The 19,560-nt window shown below is 38.2% G+C and overlaps 1 protein-coding gene across 2 annotated transcripts in view; it reads left to right on the top strand.

Moving 5' to 3' along the window:
- MTMR2 (myotubularin related protein 2) overlaps positions 1 to 19,560 on the top strand; it is a 117,590-nt gene that overhangs the window by 25,715 nt on the left and 72,315 nt on the right. For both annotated transcript variants that reach the window (XM_060605301.3, XM_060605302.3), the window contains one exon: positions 15,135 to 15,240. In XM_060605301.3, coding sequence (XP_060461284.1) covers positions 15,135 to 15,240 — 106 coding nt within the window. The remainder of the gene's footprint in view (positions 1 to 15,134; positions 15,241 to 19,560) is intronic.

Raw genomic sequence — 19,560 nt, 5'->3', positions numbered from 1 at the left:
CAGCAAAATATATAACACTTCTACTCAGAAATGTTTAATGGCTTCCCCTGCCTCTAGAATGGAATCTGAATTCTTGGTATCCAGGTTTCTTCACAGAACATAGTTCAGTCTTTCTCGCCTCCACCCCTGCCATGACCCACAAAGCCAGTCACATTTGCTTCCCCAAATAATCTATGCTGTTCTCCCTCTCTCAGTTGTTTTCACTCTTCCATTCTACCATTAAATCCTACTAACAGGCCAGTGTCCCTCAGAAATGACACATCTTTCAAGTCTGCCTAGCCTGTCCCATCACATTCAATCTTTTCTTCCTTTATTCTCCTGTGGTATTTTTAAGCTACCCTTATAGCATTCATCACAATCAGATCCCCAGATAGTTAAAAAGGGGTTTGCCCTTCCCATGAGGCTGTCATTTGGGAGCACACCTAATATTGTTGTATCGTACATACTGTCACAGTTGTCACAGTGCACTCATGTAACAGAGTAAGTAGTAAACTGACACTGCCTGCCTGCTTGCCTGCCTGAATGAATTGAATGAATGGATGAATGAAGAAATGCATGACCAAGTCAAATGTGAAATCTTTTGGACTACTAGTGTATGAGGTGCTGCATGTTTTCCCTGTGGATGCCCTTGATGCCACCTCAGTCTTAAAAATTTCAAGACGAAACTTGTCAGCTCCCCAAACTACCTACTTTTCTTTTTTGCTGCTTCGGCACACTGGTTGCTCAGTCAGCAAGACTTGGGATCGGATTTTGATCCCTTTCTCATCATGTCGCGTTATTTGCCAAGTTCTATTGATTCTGTCTCCATGGTGTCCCTTGTATCCACTCCCGTTTCATTTTTACTGCTAAGTTAGGCTCTTAGTTCTTCTGACTTGGGGAGGTCTCCAAATAGATATTCCTGCCCTTGTCATCTGTTCTTTGACCTGTTCTTAAAATAATCTTCCTAAAACACAGAAACTTTCAGTAGCTTCTCACTGCTTTCAGAGCTAAGTATCTAAATATCTACTTATTTGTCATGACCTTCTACCATTTCAGGCTTTTCTCTGATTATGTGTTACAAGTATCCTATACTCCAAAGTGGTCTGTGTCTTACAGTAGCTGTAACATCCCCTCACTCCTTTTTTTTTTTTTTTTCCATGCTGTGTCTTTGCTTAGTGAAATTGTTGAGAAGGTATTGAACCTCTTCCATATTTTGGCTAACCTCCAACACTCTTTCGTAAAGCCTTTCTCAAGCCCGTACATAAGAGCTGTACGTGAGCTTTTCAATTTCCAGACCTCTAAGTGGTTTATTTTTCTCTTATTCATTTTTCGTATTCTACATTGTGCTGTGTTTTACGTGTGTGTGTGTGTGTGTGTGTGTGTGTGTGTGTGTACTTGAATTAAGGATATTAGAGTGAAAACTCAGCAGGTGCAGAAATCCTGTGTTATTTATCTCTGTATCTCAAGGAGTTCCTAGAACGGTACTGCCTGGCATATAGTGGGTACTCAAGACTATTGATTACATTAAACTGAGATATGGGATAACTGAAACCATATGCTAGTAAAGGGAGATGACAATTTATAGTATCAGGACTGAGAAAAGACCCCCGCCCCTTTTTTTATTTTTTACAATTGGGTCATTAGTAATTACAGAAAGAGCCATTTTATGGGATTCATTAGAGGCAGAAGCCAGATTGCTAGGGATTAAGGAGTGAGTGGGTACTGAGAAAATGGAGCCAGTGAGGGTAGACACTTTGTTGTAATGTGGAAGGTGGCTAACCTCTTAAGAAATGGAATGTGATCTGCAGATTTGGAAAGAGAGTTGTGAAGGAAAACCACATGTGGTGTTTGAAGGAAAAATGAGTGTGCTGTCAGAAACATGAGTGCCAAAATTACTCCAAATCATACGTTTTCATTTTTCACCCTGGCAGAGGAGTGCTCCAAGTGAGTCAGGCCTCTGAAGCTAATACCAAGTTGCAGTGTATGGAGGGCACAAGGTTAGAGTAAATGAGCACACGTAGCATAAGAAGCCTTGGAAACATAACCATGCTGGGCATTGGGAAGGGTGATGTTCTGAGTCAGAGGAGTTTATATTCCTGTGTTCCAGTTTAATGTGATGAACTTATTTAGAAGAGTTACTGAGCCAGTCATATATATATATATATATATATATATATATATATATATATATATATATTTATTTATTTATTTATTTATTTTAGGGAATCTCTTCCCATAATTATTATACATACATGTTTTGAAATGTAAGATACTTAAAAAAGAATCATTACTTAGCAAAATTAGAATATTTTTCAAATGCATTTTAAAAGATAGATATAGTTCCTACAGTTTCATAGTTCCTATGAAAACAGTGAAAATATTTAAAGAAATTGTGGCTTAAATATCTTGATAGGCTGTCATTCTGTGTACCTGTAGGCGGGGGTGTTGAATTTATACAGTGATAACTCAGAGCTCCTGAAATAAGTGTAGCTGTTATATTTAGTTTTAGTTTCCCTAAAGGATATTTGCAAATATCCCCTTAAAAACTATGTTGTCAGAAATACAATATTGGAATATTTCTATTTAGTCCGAGTCTTAACTTCATATTTAAGACTAAGGCTGTGATTATAGAATTAGAAAACATAAGTAGATACAAACACATAACACTTTTTGGGCAATTTAATTTTTCAGCACTTATTTAGATACTATATCGATATAACACAAGGTAGAATACTCCTTTCAGAAGCCATAGACTATGTTAGAACTAAAAGGGATCATTAGGCCAGGGTTCTTAATCTTCAAGTCCCTGACATTGTAAGTAAATCAGAGAACAGCTTTCATGAGACTCTCAAAGACAACTAGGATCACCAAAAGGCACCACTAAAATGGTCTAATTGTTACTTTTCACAGATAATAAACCAGAATGGGGAAATGGGGAAAAAGTCATTTGTCCAAGGATATTGCTTGGTTTTTTGGTTCCCTACTACTTTTTAAACCATCCCAATGGAAATAACACATAGTCTAAAACCAATTCCCAGCTGTTAAGGATTATTTGTTACTCACTTAAGACATAATCTCTTTAAAGAAATGTTTGTTCTAGTGTGCTAAGAAGTTTTTAAATGTAAGTGGAACACTATATATGGTGTATAAGACAATATACACACATTAACTCCAGAAGGAAAATGAGATCATTTACCTTCCTCTGTCCTTGTTCTGTCCCTCCCTCTCCCCCCACTCCCTTTACCAAGTTTCTTTTTCATTTTGTCTTGGATATGCTAGTCATGGCCTCTGATGAATCATCCAGTCTTTGATCATTCTCATTCATTTTTTCACTCACTAGTTGATTCAAGAAATATTTCCTGAATGCCTGCTCTATGCCAGGCACCATACTAGGTCCTAGGAATAGAATGGTGAGCAAAATTGACATAGCACCTTCCTTCCTTGAAGTATGTGTTCTTGGGGGACATAGATGTTAATCAAACATTTGTAAAGATACGTAAGAACAGGATTTTGTAGTTAGGAAGAACTAAAAACACGAAGTACTGAGAGAACAACTAGTAAGTAAGGTGTCTGAGGCATCTGTTCAGATTTCCCTGAGGAGGTGATGTTTCAGTTGAGAACTTAAGTCAGGAAGGAGTTTGGAATAACCATGCTCCCTGCAGAGGGGCCAGCATATTTAAGGATCTCCAAGAAGGCCAGTGTGATTGGGCTGAGGAGAGCAAGGGGAAAGAGAGATGCACAAGAGGAAGCTGGAGGAGGAGGTGGGGAGCAGATCATGTAATGACTTGAAGGCTGTTTGAGGTAAGAGGAAGGGGGAGGCCATTGGAGGATTTCAAGCAGGGGAATGGCCATTCTGGTTTTGACTTTCTGGCTCTTATGAATAATGCTGTTATGACCATTTGTGTACATTTATATGTATTCATGTGTTCTTCTTGGTGGACATACGTTTTTATTTTTCTTGGGAATATATTTAGGAGTGGAATTGCTGGGTCATTTGGAAATTCTGTGTCACCTTTTAAAGGACTGCCAGACTGTTTTCCAAAGTGGCTCTTTATCACTTTACAGTTCTCCCAGCAGTGTAGGAGGGTTCCAGTTTCTCCTTATCTTTGCTAACATTTGTTATTGCCTGTTTGACTATAGCCACCCTAGGTGGTGTGGAGTGGCATCTTATTGTGAGCCCCTTGCTTTTTCTTAGCAAGGCTTTTAAGTCTGGCATTTAGGATTCTCAGTGATCTGGCACCAGGCTACCTATTTGCCCTTTTATCCATTTAGTTTGAGTAACTATTCAAAATCTGCCCTGTACTTTCCCAGACTCTTTTCAGAATTTTCTTGTCATATGTGCATATTCTTGTGATTTGCAAAGCCCTGATCTGTGCCTTGCAATCTTTAAAGGCCCAGTTTTCTGTCTTCTTCATTTTATCATTGAGCCATATGGAATTGTTGATATTTGACCATTTTACCTATAGAAGTAGCAATTTCAAATGGTTCATTTTAATGTATTTCTTGCTTTCCTCTAATCCTCAGATTACTACCATTTCCCCTGAGTTTTTGTGTTTTTTTTTTTCTCCTAGCCTTTGTTTCTGCCTCTCATGGTATTGATGTGCTGATGTGGTATAGCTTCTCTTACAGGGCTGAGATCTCAAGGGCAGAGGCTATTCTATAGCCCAGTATTTTGTACAGAGTGAAGGTTTGGTAATTGTTAACTGTCTTTACGAGGAATATGTGCACTATATAATGAATCAGTATAAACATAGTACGTCAGTATAAACGTTAGCTATAACTGAATGTGCAACATGCAAACATGTTGGAATGCCTGGACTTATTGGAAGGAACCAGTAAGAATCACTTCGGGACTGGCTTCTTAGGGGAAATGAACCCTTAACAGAAGTTTTAGGTAGTTAAAAGCCACAGTTGGTCAGAAGAGAAGACATTTGGAGAGGAGATTAAAAAATACTCAAAGCGGAAAGTGGGAAGAGTCTAGCTGCATGAGAATCGGGTTTGGGTAAGCCAGAGTCAATGGAAGCATGAGCTAGAATTAGATATGGCAGAGAGCTCTGACACTCTGAAAGCTGTGATGCCGAGATCTGATTTGATGAGGAGACATCTGGGGGCCAGTATAAGCACCTTTGTCATAATAAATGCAAGTGCTAAGGAAGTGTTGGAGAGATGCTTGAGGAAAATTCTTCTTGGAGGTTTGAATATAATAGAGAGAGATGAGACTAACATCCCTGAGTGATTGTAGGCATGAGCTGGTTCCGGCTTTTTTACCAAGTTTTATTGGCTAGAATTAGACATGAAAATGGGAAAAAGGGGCACCTGGGTGGCTCAGTCAGTTAAGCATCTGATTCTTGGTTTCAGCTCAGGTCATGACTTCACAGTTCCTGAGTTCAAGACCCGTGTTGGGCTCCACACTGGCAGTGTGGAGCCTGCTTGAGATTCTGTCTCTCCCTGTCTCTCTCTCTCTCTCTGTCCCTCCCCTGCTCATGCTGTGCCTGTCTCTCTCAAAATAAATAAACCTTAAAAAATTAAAAAAAAGAAAATGGGAACTAAAAATTATATTCAGTGTGAAAGAAAGGAAAGGAAGAAGAATGGAAAATACAAACTGTTTCTTCTTGGAAATTAGTTTGTGCAGTTGGAATAGCTGTTAAGTTGAGGTAAACAGTTTTGGGAAATGTAGTTAGTTCTCTGGAAAACAAAAATAGGCCAAATGAATCAATATTCAGCTTCTACTCTGGGTTTTCTCAGAGAAGCGTTCTTCTTCCTGTTACTATTTACATACTCTGGATCTGGACAACGCTGGCTCTGCCACTTATTAGCTGTGTGACTTTGGGCAAATTACTCAGCATATCTTTCTAGAGCACTTAAAGCTGTTTTTAAGAAACTGAGAGAAAAGCCCAGGGTCACGTATTTCTTATTTGATGCTGTCAGAATGATAACCTAGGCCAACTGTATTTCCATCTAGTGATATTTCCATCTTAACACCACTGCTTTTAAGACTGCTGCTTGTCAACAGCGTGGTAGCTGAGTTCAGATAAATACTGGGTTCCTAAGCTTACTAGTAGTTTTTTCTTTCTTTCTTTCTTTTTTTTTTTTAATATTCTAAAGCTATGATGCTTTGAATTTTTTAAAGAAGTTTTCAAGTATACACAAAAGAGAGAGTTGTACAATAAGCCTCTGATTACCCATCACCCACATTGAAGAGCTGACCAAGAATTTGTCATATTTGCTGTATCTTTTTCTTGTTTTCTCCTAAACTATTTTGAAGCAAATCATGTCTTCAGTGTGCGTATTTAAAAGGTATAAACATTTTTCCACATAATCTCATAATGACACCTGAGAGTATTAGGAACGGTTCTTTTTCTCACGTAAGGCTCCTCCATACCACGTTCCCCCGGTTGTCTAAAAACTATCAATTTGTCATATAGATACAAAAGCCAGACATTACAAATGATTATAACCGTGAAGCCTCTTAATTTAGAGCAGTTTCCCTCGATTTAATTTTGCTGTCCTTGTCCATTTGCAGACTTTTTCTATAGACCATCTCTCTGTGGTTTATTTACACGTTCGTCTGTACCTGTGCTATCCAGTGCATTCGCCATTAGCTACCTGTGGCCGATGAGCACTTGAAATATGGCTAGTCTGAATTAAGATGTGTTGTGAGTATAAAATCCACATCCAATAGTTATGAAATAAAGAATGTAAAGTATCTCATTAATACCTTTTTATGTTGAAATGGTAAAGATTATCATTGATGACATCATTAGGTCTCTTCCAGTGGGACTCTTCTGTCCATTTTAATACTTTTTAGAACTTCATATCTTATTTTGTATAGAAGGAAAATACTTTTTTTGTTTTGTTTTAGAGAGAGAGAATGCACACAAGCACATGTGTGAATGGGGGAGGGCGAGAGAGTGAGAATCTTAAGCAGGCTCCTCGCCCAGTGTGGAGCTCGACCTTTGCTCAATCTCATGACCGACTATGACATCATGACCTCAGCTGAATTCGAGTTGGACGCTTAACTGACTGAGCCACCCTGGGTGCCCCAGAAAAAAAAGTACTGTTAAATCAGAAATCTTCCACTTCAAAATCCAAGAGAAACTCCTTTGGTGGCTTTCATCTTCTGTGACCATCAGTTCAGGGTTGCTTCCAAAATACAATATAAGCCGGGGCAGCTTAAATCACAGTAATTTATTTCTCTCAGTTCTGGTGGCTGGGAAGTCCAAGATCAAGTTGCTAGATGATTCAGTTCCTGATGAGGGCCTTCTTTGACTGGCTTACAGGTGGCTGTCTTCTTGCTATGTCCTTGTGTGGCCTTTCCTCCTTTCCTCAGTGCATTTATTGTTTGGGGATGGGGTGGGGGAGGGGAAAGACTGAGGCAGGTGAGGGATGCAAGCCTTCTCTCTTTCTCTTCTTATAAGGCCACCAATCTTAAGGGAATAGGACCCCACCATTATGATCTCATTTAAACTTAATTACCTCCTGAAAGCCCTATCTCCAATTACAGTCACACCAGGGGTTAGAACTTCAACATAAGAATTTGGGGTGGGGGCACAATTCAGTCCTGAGTGATGACAGGCTTCATTTTTAAATGACATTCAGTGTCAATGTGTGTGCTTCTATAGCGATGGTAATATTCATTTTTTAAAATACTTTAGCATAACAGTGTCCAAGAGAAATAATTTCTTATTTTGTCAATACCAGATCTTTAATGTTAGTTCCTGCTATTTTACTCCCTTAGCAAATCTTTGGTTACAGTCACTGGGGGAATTTATATTCTCACTTGTAATATGTCACAGCTGGAATAGTATTAATGAGAGGTGACCCAGCAGCTTTGCCATTACGAATGTATTTATTCAACTAATCTGACTTGGGGGATAATACATGTTACATGTACAGTGATATTCCTTTGTCATAAATAATAATAACCAACACTTACATGTGCCAGATACTCTTTTTCAGACACTTTACATGTTTTATTGAGAGCAAGGAAGAGGAGAAACGATCTGTGCTAAAGAAAGAATCTTGGAATAGTATACAATAACAAAAGTATCTGAGAGGAGCTTGTAAGTGAGTAAATGCAATAAAGTATACAGGTCTTATGATCAAAAAACATACAGTGTACAGTAAAGGGAGATGAATGGGGCAAAGTGGGCATGGAAGTGCATGGAGGCCATTGCAGGTAATGTCAGCAGGATTAGCAAAAGACAGAGGTATGAAATTGCTAGAAAATACAGGGAATCTGCAGGCCATTCCCAATGACTTCAGATGAGTAAAAGCTATAGCTGGTTATATAGAACAAGGGCCAGATCATGGAAGACTTCAAGTGTTATGTTAAGGAGTTTGGGCTCGATTTGGGAGGGATTGAAGAATCACTGAAAATTTAAGTTGGGGAATGATACGATCAAATCTCCAGTTTTGAAAGGTCACTTTGGTATTCGTTTGGGATGATGTATTGGGTGTGTAGGAGAAATGAGACAGGTGATTTGCTATAGTCCAGGTAAGAGATGTTGAATTAAAAGAGTAAAAATTAGGATGGAAAAACGGATGCATTTGAGATGATAGGGAGGTAGACTGTATACAACTTCGGATTGATTGGATGTGATGGGTTGCTGAGCACTGCTGGGCACTCATGTCCTAAGGGGCCCCAGTTTGAAGATTTCTTCTATTAGTAGCCAAGCTTTAGCACAGGCGAAGACAGATCATTATATTGATTCAAATTTAGGGATTAACAGAGCAGTGATGGCCAACGGATAGGATATAAGGTGCTGAATGTTTGCCAAAGAGATTTTAAAATATTGCTATACATTTTAGGTTGGATAGGGAGGCAAGTGAGAGGCAAAAGGAGAGCAAAAAAGCATGAATGATAATGACAAATGGAGGGGTTGAGAGATGAGTTGTCCCCATTGTGTTGAAGATTAGATGAAGGGAAAGTTAAGAAAGTGAGATTTCTGGAAAGGATACCATCTGTCTGTGGAGAGAGATTGGTTTCCTTGTGTTTAAGATTACCGAGACTGCGTAGTTCCCAGAAATGATGAAGTCCAGGGTGTGACGAGAGAAGTGCATTGCTAAAGTGGGAATGTGGGTGAGGGATGTAGGAACTGAGGCGTTTCGAGACAGGTTGTCGCTGGTTTATCCTTGTGGACCTTGAAATTCCCATGATGATGGCTTTGCAGCAGAGAGAAGCTCTGAAGAAGAGGAAGTAAGGCAACTGAAAAAAAGTTCTTAGTGAGTGATGAGGAGTAATGAAAAGGTAGGTGGATGACAGTAACAAGGAAGCTGTATAGCCAAATGCCAGGAACCTCAGAAGAAGCCTTTTACACAGGAAGGTGGAGAGGTAATACTAGTGGAGAAACATGGGAGTGGAGCTGGGAAAGTGCTGGTTTCACCTTTGGGTTTTGTTAGATGTGGGGGAAGAGTGTCTAGAAAAGGCTGCAGGGCAGTGGGTTCCCGGGAGGAGGTGTCAGCTGGGGCACAGAGAAGGAGGGAGAATTCTATTGAGGATGTGAGGCAATCAAGTCACTCTGGGGTACAGATTCTTCCTAACAAAGGTTAGGAAGCGTTAGTAGCTGAAAGAAGACCTGAGCCGGGAGAATGGACAGAGGAAGCACATAGTCCAGAAGACCTGGCATTTTTGAAGAGAGGCTCAGGCTGACAGGGGCGGCAGGAATGTTCGGGCAGACTGCAGTGAAGTTTGCGGGCCTAGGAAAACCGAGGACTAAAGTGGTGGTGGTGGTTACTTGATGAGGTTAGCAGACTGCAGTCTTTGCTCCGAGTTCAGATGCCTTGCCAGTTACAAGATTCTTATCCTCTAGCAGCTTATAATTTAAGAAAGAGATGGCCACATAACCAAAGAACTCTAGTCTAATGTGGAAAGTGTTAGGTGTGATTATAGAGTAGAGGCAGAAGTCTGTGAAAGTGTAGAGGAATGGGACTTTAGTTCCAGCTGGAACACCAGGGGAAGACTTCTTGGAAAGCTTGCTTTTCAACTGGGTCTTAAAGAGCAGGTAGGATGTTAATAAAGAGATGGGGAGAAAGAGATGTTCTGTTTTGGAATAGTGTGAGTAAAGACATGAATTCAGGGAAATAAAGAGCTTGTTTGTGGAATGGCTCATAAACGATACACAAAGAAAGTTTGACTTCAATATGGAGCAAAGGAGCAGTGGAAAAGAGTAGTGGTCATTAGATTGTATTATACCAGTGGCCCTTGACGATCAGAAGCACTCATAGAACCCATCTGACAGAAGAAAAGCTAACTGAAAATAGAGCTCTGCATTCTAGGGCATTTGTGGCTGCCTTCAGTCTGAGTAGCTGTAAAGGGCAGCACTTCCTGTTTATACCAAGAGAACTTTTAATGGTTCTGGGGCGTGTGTGTGTGTGTGTGTGTGTGTGTGCACGCACGTGTGTGCCATAATCACAAGAACAGCCCTAGGATATATACCCTACTGTGGTCTCCCCTAGCCTCTCATTACTTGCCTGGGGATTGAAACCTTTTGTAAACTGGTTATATTGAAGTACCCATCAGTGCTGCTTTACATATAACATTGTGCATCATAGTATCTTCTCTGAAAGAAGTTAATAATTAAAAGCTGTTTGCCACACGTTTGCTTGAAAGACTGATTCTATGAATCCGAGACTACAAGTTATTAGTTGCAGAACTTAATTTTTTTTGTTATTTTATTTCCCTTAGATTTATTTGCTTCATGCTTTGGCTTTAAAGAAACATTTGCTTTCTTAGTGGGACATGCTATTATATCTTCTCTGTCAGAATTATTTTTTCTGAGTAATATACTACCCGTAGTTCCAGATTGGTTTATTGCCTTTAATTTTATCTGTTCTCTCAGAAGGTCAACTATGCATAAGAAGTAGTACACATTTGAACTTGGCCAAAATAGACTTTATGAGGTGTTGCTGTATCATTTAGAATTGTATTTGGCTGTATAGAATATAAAACTCCATTGCAGTGATTTAAGAAATTGAGCTTAATTTTTTTTACATAACAAAATTACACAAGTAGGGAGTTGGTGTGGATTCCGCTGCTCAGTGATACTATGAGGACTTTCTGTTCTTCCTGTTGTTTGGCTCCTTGTTCTCAGCAGGCCAGCGTGTTGGTCATGTTTACAAGATGGCTGCAGTATTTCCAGGCTTTACATTCTTGCTCCAGGCAAGACAAAATGGGAAAGGTTAAGGACTACCCTGCTGTTTCTGCTCTCCTTTATTAAGAAAATAAAAGGTTTCCATAACCATTAGCATGGTTCCTCTTAAATTCACTGACCAAAATTGTGTCCCATGGTTCTCCTAGCCAGGAGGGAGCACAAAGGAAACTTGTTATGTTGGGCTGGGCACATACTGCCCTCATCAAAGTCAGGAAAAACAGAGGTTCGTATGTACATGGAGTAGGCAACAAATCGTATCTCTCAAAATACTGTGCCAGAGTTTGATTATTTTACCTGTTACTTTAATACAGATGGTATTTAATTAGTCAGAAGTTGTCTACAACAACAAAAAAATAAAAGAGGAGGAAAGGAAGAAAACATTCTCAGTCTGTCAATTTCTCTTTCCTTACATTATAAAAAACTAGATAATAGAATTTCTTATGGCTGCTCCTTTGTGTAATATTATAGGTTCTTGGGTGTAAATAAATAACAACCACAAATCATACCTTGAAATAGTTAATAAAATAAATATATGTTTGCATTTGAAAAAAAAATATTATGAAGTGCTTCCACTGGAATACCGTTTTTAATACATTTAAATGGATTTCTTTTGGGAGAGATGATTTTCACATTGTATAAATATACAAAAGTGTTTTGCAGATGGCATGATCTTATACGTGGAGAACTGTAAAAGCTCTATGAAAAAACTGTTAAAACTAATAAGCAGATTCAGGAAAGTTATAGGATAGAAAATCAACATGCAGAAGTCAGTTGGGTTTCTATTTACTAACAATAAACTCTCCAAAAGAGAAATTAAGAAAACAATTCCATTGCAATAGCATCAAAAAGAGTAAAATATTTAGGAAAAAATTCAACCAAGAGGTTAAAGACTTGTACAAAGAACACTATAAAACTGTGATGGAAGAAATTGGAGACACAAATCAATGGAAAGTTATCCTGTGTTAATGGATTAGAAGAATTAATCTTAAAATGTTCATGCTAACCAAAGTGATCTACAGATTCAGTAGATATTTTCTATAAAAAATTTCTATTTTCTATTTTCTCTATAAAAATTCCAGCAGCATTTTTGATAGCCTGAAATCAGTGTGTAACCACAAAGCCTCAAAATAGCTAAAGCAGTCTTCAGCATGAAGAGTAAAGCTGGAGCCGTCATACTTCCTATCTTCAAACTGTACTACAAAGCTATGGTTATCAAAACAGTATGGTACTGGCATTAAAAAAATAGATAACATTGACCAGTAGAGCTGGATAGAGAGCCCAGAAATAAAACCACACACATACAGTCAACTTATCTTTGAAAAGGGTGCCAAAAATGTATAGTCATTTTGTTAAAAATGGGTATCCACATGCAAAAGAATGAAATTGGACCCTGATATTGCACGATATATAAAAATCAACCCCAAATGGACCAAACGTTTAATTATAAGGCCTGAATCTGTAAAACTCCAAGAGGAAAACAGGGGAAAGGCTCCTTGGCATTGGTCTGGAGAATGGTTTCTTGGATTTGACACCACTAGCACAGGCAACAAAAGCAAAAGTAAACTAGCAGGATTATATCCAATTAAACATTTTCTCTACATCAAAGGAAACAACAAAATGAAAAACTGACGTAAAAGGATGTAAGAAAATATTTTCAAACCATGTATCTATCTGTTAAGGGGGAAATGGGGAGATTCTGAGCAAAGGGACAAAGTTTTAGATATACAGTGAATAGTTCAGGGACCTCATGTATAGCCTGGTGACCATTGTGAGGAATATTGTATTGTTTACTTGAAATTGCCAAAAGGAGAGATCTCAAATTCTCTATACACACAAAAAAGGTAACTGTGTGAGGTGATGAATGTTGAAATTAGCTTGATTGTGGTACTCATCTCACAGTGTATACATACATCACATCATGTTGTACATATTAAGGCATTGTACCTACACTCTTTCACAATCATGCCTCAGTAAGGCTTAAAAAATAACAGTAAAAAATGAAGTGACAGTTTCTTTTGGAGGAGATGATTTTCCCATTGTATAAATAATGTACTTAAAGGCAGGTTTATGGTGGACAAATTTTAAAACAAAAACAATTTTTTAAAGTTTATTTTGAGACACAGAGTGTGTGTGCACGTGCAAGCAGGGGAGGGGCAGAGAGAGAGGAAGAGAGAATCTTAAGTGGCTCCCCACTGTCAGCACGGAGCCTGATGTGGGGCTCGAACTCAGGAACTATGAGATCATGACCTAAGCTGAATTCGAGTCGAATGCTTAACTGACTGAGCCACTCAGGCACCCCAAATGTGTTTTTTAAGTATCACAATCTCGAGATGGATTCTTTTATCAAAATCTAATGAAAAAATTTTTACTTTTGGTGTGAGAAAGACTTTTAGTATGTTGGGAGTGAAGCTTGAGAAAAATATATTTTTTAATCAGAACTTTAAACTTCAGTTCAAAGTGCCTGAAATTTCTCCACCATTGGTTTTTCTTACTTTGAATAATTTTGACTTTCTTTTAGTGATAAGAGGAAATGATGTAAATCATTCAGTTTTTGGCATAGGTATATTTTCACTGTGTTTTGGAATTTAACAAACATGATACATGTTAACAGTATACATAGGCACTGAAGTAGATTTTGTGGAAAAGGAAGACCCAGCTCTCCCTTTTGGGGTGATTAAAATGTAGGAAAATGTATATGCCGTAGGTCAGTATACAATTGGAGAATAAAAATAGAGCGTGATTACTTAAGGTAATGGAAGAAGTAGATAGGCTTGTTTAAAGTATAGAATTTGATTTAGTGGTAAGGTAAAAGGTGCAAAGACAAGCTCCTCTTTTTGTCTTTAGCTTCTGTTCTGCTTATCCAGCCCTGTTGAACCCTTTGTAGTTTCTCAGAGTGTTCTGTGTTCTTTGATTATTCTACACCTTTGCAGTGCTTTTTGTTTTTGTGTGTTTTTGGAATTCCCTTACTTGTTTTTCAGCTTGGCAATTTCCTATCTTTCAGTAACATCTCCTCTGTCACATCTTCCCTGATCTTCCTGAGTAAAGTTAGGTTCCTCCTTCTCCTTTGTCCCATTTTCCCCGTTTCTGTCTCTCTCTTTGTGTTCGTAATGTGTTAACCTCGAAGGTAAAACTATCAGTTATATTTCCAGCAAAATGGGTTTATTCAGAAATGACAGAGAATTGCAGTTTGAAACATGCAAGTTATGGGAAAACCATAGGCAAGTCCAGAGAACAAAGGAGAGGAATGAATGCTCTTTTATATGGAAAAGGGGGCTTTAGGAGGGGCTGTTCCAAACGGGAGGGGCTGTTATAAACAGAGAGTCCACTGGAGTAAACTGGGTTTTGAAGTGTAGTGTCTTTGATTGGCCTACTTGTGATAATCACTGTTTGGCTGGGCTGTTGCCAGGCAAGGAGATAATCTTCCTCCTACTGGGGTAGTAAAGGATAGGCTTCTTCTGTTGGGAATTCAGAGGGCTGCAAGGAGTGGTAGGGCACGAGAGTTCCACCTTCTGGCCTCCCGACTCCATTTTAAATGAGGCTTCCTTTATTCAGTTTCACAGTGGCCGGTGTTATCACCACGCACCATTTACTTATCTGTTTTTGCCACAGCTTGTGAACTTTGTGAACATGAGGATTATATATTTATCTCCAGATCCTAGTGCCTGGTGTAATGGTTTTGCACATTGGATCATTCAGTGAGTGTTTATTGGATGAGTGAATGGATGGTTGAATGAAAAGAAAGAATTAGCCCAGAGTTTATTTAGGAGTACCAGGGAAGTCTGTTCAGAGGAAATGTGGTAAGAATACTTAGCCCTGCAGGTATGGAGAGTTTGTAATTTATCAGTGTTCGGAGATAAGATTGAATAGGCAATGTAGGACAGGTTGGCAATGAAAGTTTTAATACATAATGGAGTAATAATTAGTAAAATTTCTGAAATCGTGTTTTAAAGCCCCCCCCTTTTCAAGTATGTGTTTCAAACACTGTGCTTTTGTATTTTGTAGTGCTTCCACTTCTCATTCAGAGAATTCAGTGCATACAAAATCAGCTTCTGTTGTATCATCGGATTCCATTTCAACTTCTGCAGACAACTTTTCTCCTGATCTGAGGGTATGTATGCTGCTTTTATGTTTTGATGTATCTTGTTAGCTGTTTGTTGCCAACACTATGAGTATAGCCTTGCACTAAGTACACAGGAGGTCTTGATGGAGCAGCCTCCCAAGACATTAGTCTTTATAAAATATCCCAGAACAGCCCAGCAGATTTGGAAGTCTTATTTATTTGCAAAACAAAAATGTATAATTTATTTCTACATTTGATAACTTTTTAGTTCTTTGCCAAAAGATACTTAGTGGATTTTGTTGTGGTATAAAAGATTGTCACGATTACTCCCTTGCTGATTGGCCAATAATAGCTAACATTTTATTGAGTACTTACCATATGCCAAGTGTCCTTCTAAATGCTGTAATGAAATGTCTCTTGTAATACTTATTTCAATTCTGTGAGGTAGAGACTATTTTCATTATCATTCTGCAGGTAATAATAGCTCAGAGAGATAAATAACATGTCCAAAGTCTCATCGCTAATAAATTCTGTGGCTGATATTCTAGCTCATGTAGTCCACTTCTGGAGCTAAGTCACTGAAATACTATGGGATAGTTGCTACACATCTCGCTATAGTTTAAATACTCTTCTATTTGTTCAAGGTCTTGTTGCTATGAAATTAATCACATCAGTGATATCCTGTAGCATTTTGTACGTTTTTGGATTCATCTGCTTTTCTACAACTGTTTATCTATGAATGATAGAGCAAATGAATTTCATGTGCAGTGCCGACCCTTAATTCTTAGAATCTTTTTATTCCGATCACGTGGCTGCTTTCCCAGTGGTTATACTTCCCAATTTTAATGAGAACATTGTTTACATTAATGAAGTCATTTGTTGGTGAGCATATACTGATACTGTATCTTTTCCTTATATTTCACTTTCAGAACAGAATCCGACAAATGTAAGAATGTAGGTTATAAACGTCTGTAAAGACTACTGCTTATTTGTCCTTATCTATCTTTTGTGAAATGTCAGAAAATAATAGCTTGAGTATGACATGACTTTAAATATCACTAAAAATAATAGTGGAATAAAAATAATAATCTGGATATTTATTGTGCTAATTATGAAGGCTTCATAATATTCTATTATTTTGACACATAACATACATTTAAGGCAGGGTTCATCATTAATAATACGGGATATAAATCCATCATTCCCTGTCCTTATTTGCTACTTAAAAATACATTATATATATATATATGTGTGTGTGTATATATATATATATACCTAACTTTTGTTTATTCATTATGTTAATGCAAATCCACTGTGGGCCTATAGGCCTCTTGATAATTTTGAATTTTTTTGGCCAACTTCTGGGCAGATTGTATTAGTTAAAAACACCCTTTGTTTTTAACTTTATATTGTGACTGATAAAGAACTCAGAAATGGGAGAAATGTCACTTATGCTTCTTGATGTACTTACATTATTAATATTACATTCTACCTGCTGTTTCTTGCCTGAAATAAAATACAAATACATGGTTCAGAATAAACCATTTGTGTGTTCTTGTGAGGATTTAGTTAAACTACTTGAGTGGGTACATATGTGAATTGCATCGCTTCACAGGATGCTGACAGATGGCCTCTGCTGTCAGCTTCTTTGCAGACAGGTCCCCTGTCATTTCCTCACACATCACATGTATTATAAATAAGAGTGACTGACTTACATTGGAACAAAATGAGGGTCATAATGTTAATCTGTATGTTAAACATAATTTATTTCTTATTCTTTTTAGATACTTCTTAAAATTTAGAGCAGTTTTGGATTTACAGAAAAATTTCAAAGATAGTGTGGAGTTCCTATATACTTGACACTTCGTGTCCCCTATGAATAATGTCTTACACTTGTATGGTACATCTGTCAAAAATAATGAACCAATGTTGAACCATTGTTATTAACTAACGTCCATACATTTTTCAAATACCCTTAGTTTGTACCTAGTTTTCTTATTTTTGTTTTAGGATCCCATCTAGGATATCACATTACATTTAGTTAGTCATGTCTCCTTAGGTATCTTCTGGGTGAGACAGGTTTTTAGACTTTGTTTTTGATGATCCTGACAGTTTTAAAGAGCACTCAGGTGTTCTGTGGAATGTTTGATATTTTATCCACTATTAGACTGGGGTTATGTCTTGTGGGAAAGAAGACCACAGAGGTAAAGAGCCATTTTCATCACATCATATCAAGGGTACATGCTATCAACATGATTTATCACTGTTGATGTTAACCTTAATCACTTGTTGGAGGTAGTGTTAGGATTTTCTTTGCAAAATACTTTTTCTTTTCTCTTCTTTTCATACTATACTCTTTGGAACGAAGTGCTATGCACAGCCCACATTTAAGCCCACCTTGTTGTCAGTGGAACATCTACATATTTTTCATAATTCTTCTACATGGAGATTTGTCTCTTTTCTCTCATTTATTGCTTTATGCAGTCATTTATATCAGTATAGACTCGTGGATATCTATTGTATATATATTTTTTTAAATCTTTTGATTTTTTTTAATGTTTATTTCTGAGAGAGAGAGAGAGAGAGAGAGAGAGAGCACGAGTCGGGGAGGGGCAGAGATAGGAGACCCAGCATCTGAAGCAGCACAGAGCTGTCAGCACAGAGTCCGATACGGGGCTCAAACCCACAAACTATGATATCATGACCTGAACTGAAGTTGGACGCTTAGCTGACTGAGCCACCCAAGCGCCCTTCTATTGTATATTTTGAGTTGCAGTTCAGTACTACTTTGCTGCTCAAATTGTTCCAGCTCCAAATTAGGAGTTATTTCAGTCAGATCTTGTGTCCCTTTGACATATTCCCATCGTGTTTTTTTCTTCTTTTGTTCTGAGCTGTTTTAGTTTACTAAGGAAGCACTACAGGATGCTCCAGGCTCATCTTGATATTTCCTAAAATTATCCATTTCTCAAGGAGCCCAGGTTTCTTTTGTTGGAGAATGGTATTGGAAATCAAAATCTGGGCACTAGGTGTGCTTACTTTCTTATTTCATTTTATAATTTGCCAAAAACGAACAAAGCTCTTTTATTTTCTTTCTGAAGCAAAAGATCATTTGCATGCATTTTATTTGGAGGTAATATTGTGGATAGGGTGATCACATATGCACATCTGTCTGGAGTAGGCTTATTTTATGCCTGTTTTCCCTTCAGATTTAACCTTAGACACAAAAATGTCCTGAATTATTGACTTTCTCAGTACTATGGGGTACCAAGGGTATCTTTTGAATTTATACATCACCTTCATGACAGTAGGAATTGTCTCCATTAGTGCCTTATGAATTTAGCATCTTTCACAGTTAGAGGGTCTCTCAGAATTTTTATGAGATGAATGAACTGTACTTTCCATAGTAGCGTGTAGGCTGCCTGTTACCCTGTTCCCTCAGTTTGGTTGTTGTTGTTGTTGTAATGTTTTTATTTATTTTTGAGAGAGTGCAAACAGGGGAGGGGCAGGCGGGGACAGAGGATCTGATGCCGGTTCTGCACTGACAGCAGCAAGCTTGATGTGGGGCTTGAAGTCATGAACCATGAGATCGTGACCTGAGCCAAAGTTGGATGCTCAACTGACTGAGCCATGCAGGTGTCCCCCTGTTCCCTCAGTTTTAAAGATATGTTTAGTTGTTAGTCTTCTTTTCAGGTGGGGAGGGAGAAGAATGATTAACATTACATCAAATGTTAGTATCCTTTAAAAAATGCAGCCCAGTTTCGGGTGTGTGCTCTTTTCAGAGGTGGGATGGGAAAAAGGAGGTGCTTCTAATACTTGAGAAACATCCAGCTTGCTATTGATAAATATGTATACATGCCTCATCTCATTTAACTTTCACAACAATCCTGTGAGACAGATATTATTACTCTGGCCAGTGAGAAATCTGCTAATTCAGAAGAGATGAATTAAGTCCTGTGCTTAAAGGCACACAGCTCAGTGTTGTCCTTACGCGGTCTCAGGTTGGTCATATTCCTGTACAGCACATTACCCAGAGAGACTGTCCTTCCAAGACTTGGCTGCTCTTTTCGAATGTGCAGTGAGATTTTCTTAAGTAACAAGGAATGTCTTTAATACATTTTTTGAGGTAGCAATAACAGCTTTCAATATTACTTCCTTAATACATGAACATTGCCTTTCTGAATAATCAGAAAACGAGGCTTTTTGTAATAAAAATCTGATCTCCCCTCTCCCCAATTTTCTTAGCGGATTGATATTTTACTTTCAGTGTGTATCCCTTTACTGGCCATAAGGTAGGAGTGAGCTAGTTAATTATAGGTGGGCCCTAACTGGAGACAGCTGCGTGCTGTTCTCTGCCTGATCGCGGTGCGG

This window comes from Panthera onca, chromosome D1, assembly GCF_046562875.1.
Source record: "Panthera onca isolate mPanOnc1 chromosome D1, mPanOnc1 haplotype 2, whole genome shotgun sequence".
Taxonomy (NCBI): domain Eukaryota; kingdom Metazoa; phylum Chordata; class Mammalia; order Carnivora; family Felidae; genus Panthera; species Panthera onca.
The sequence above is the reverse complement of the archived record's forward strand: the minus strand, read 5'-3'. Positions and strand labels throughout refer to the sequence as shown.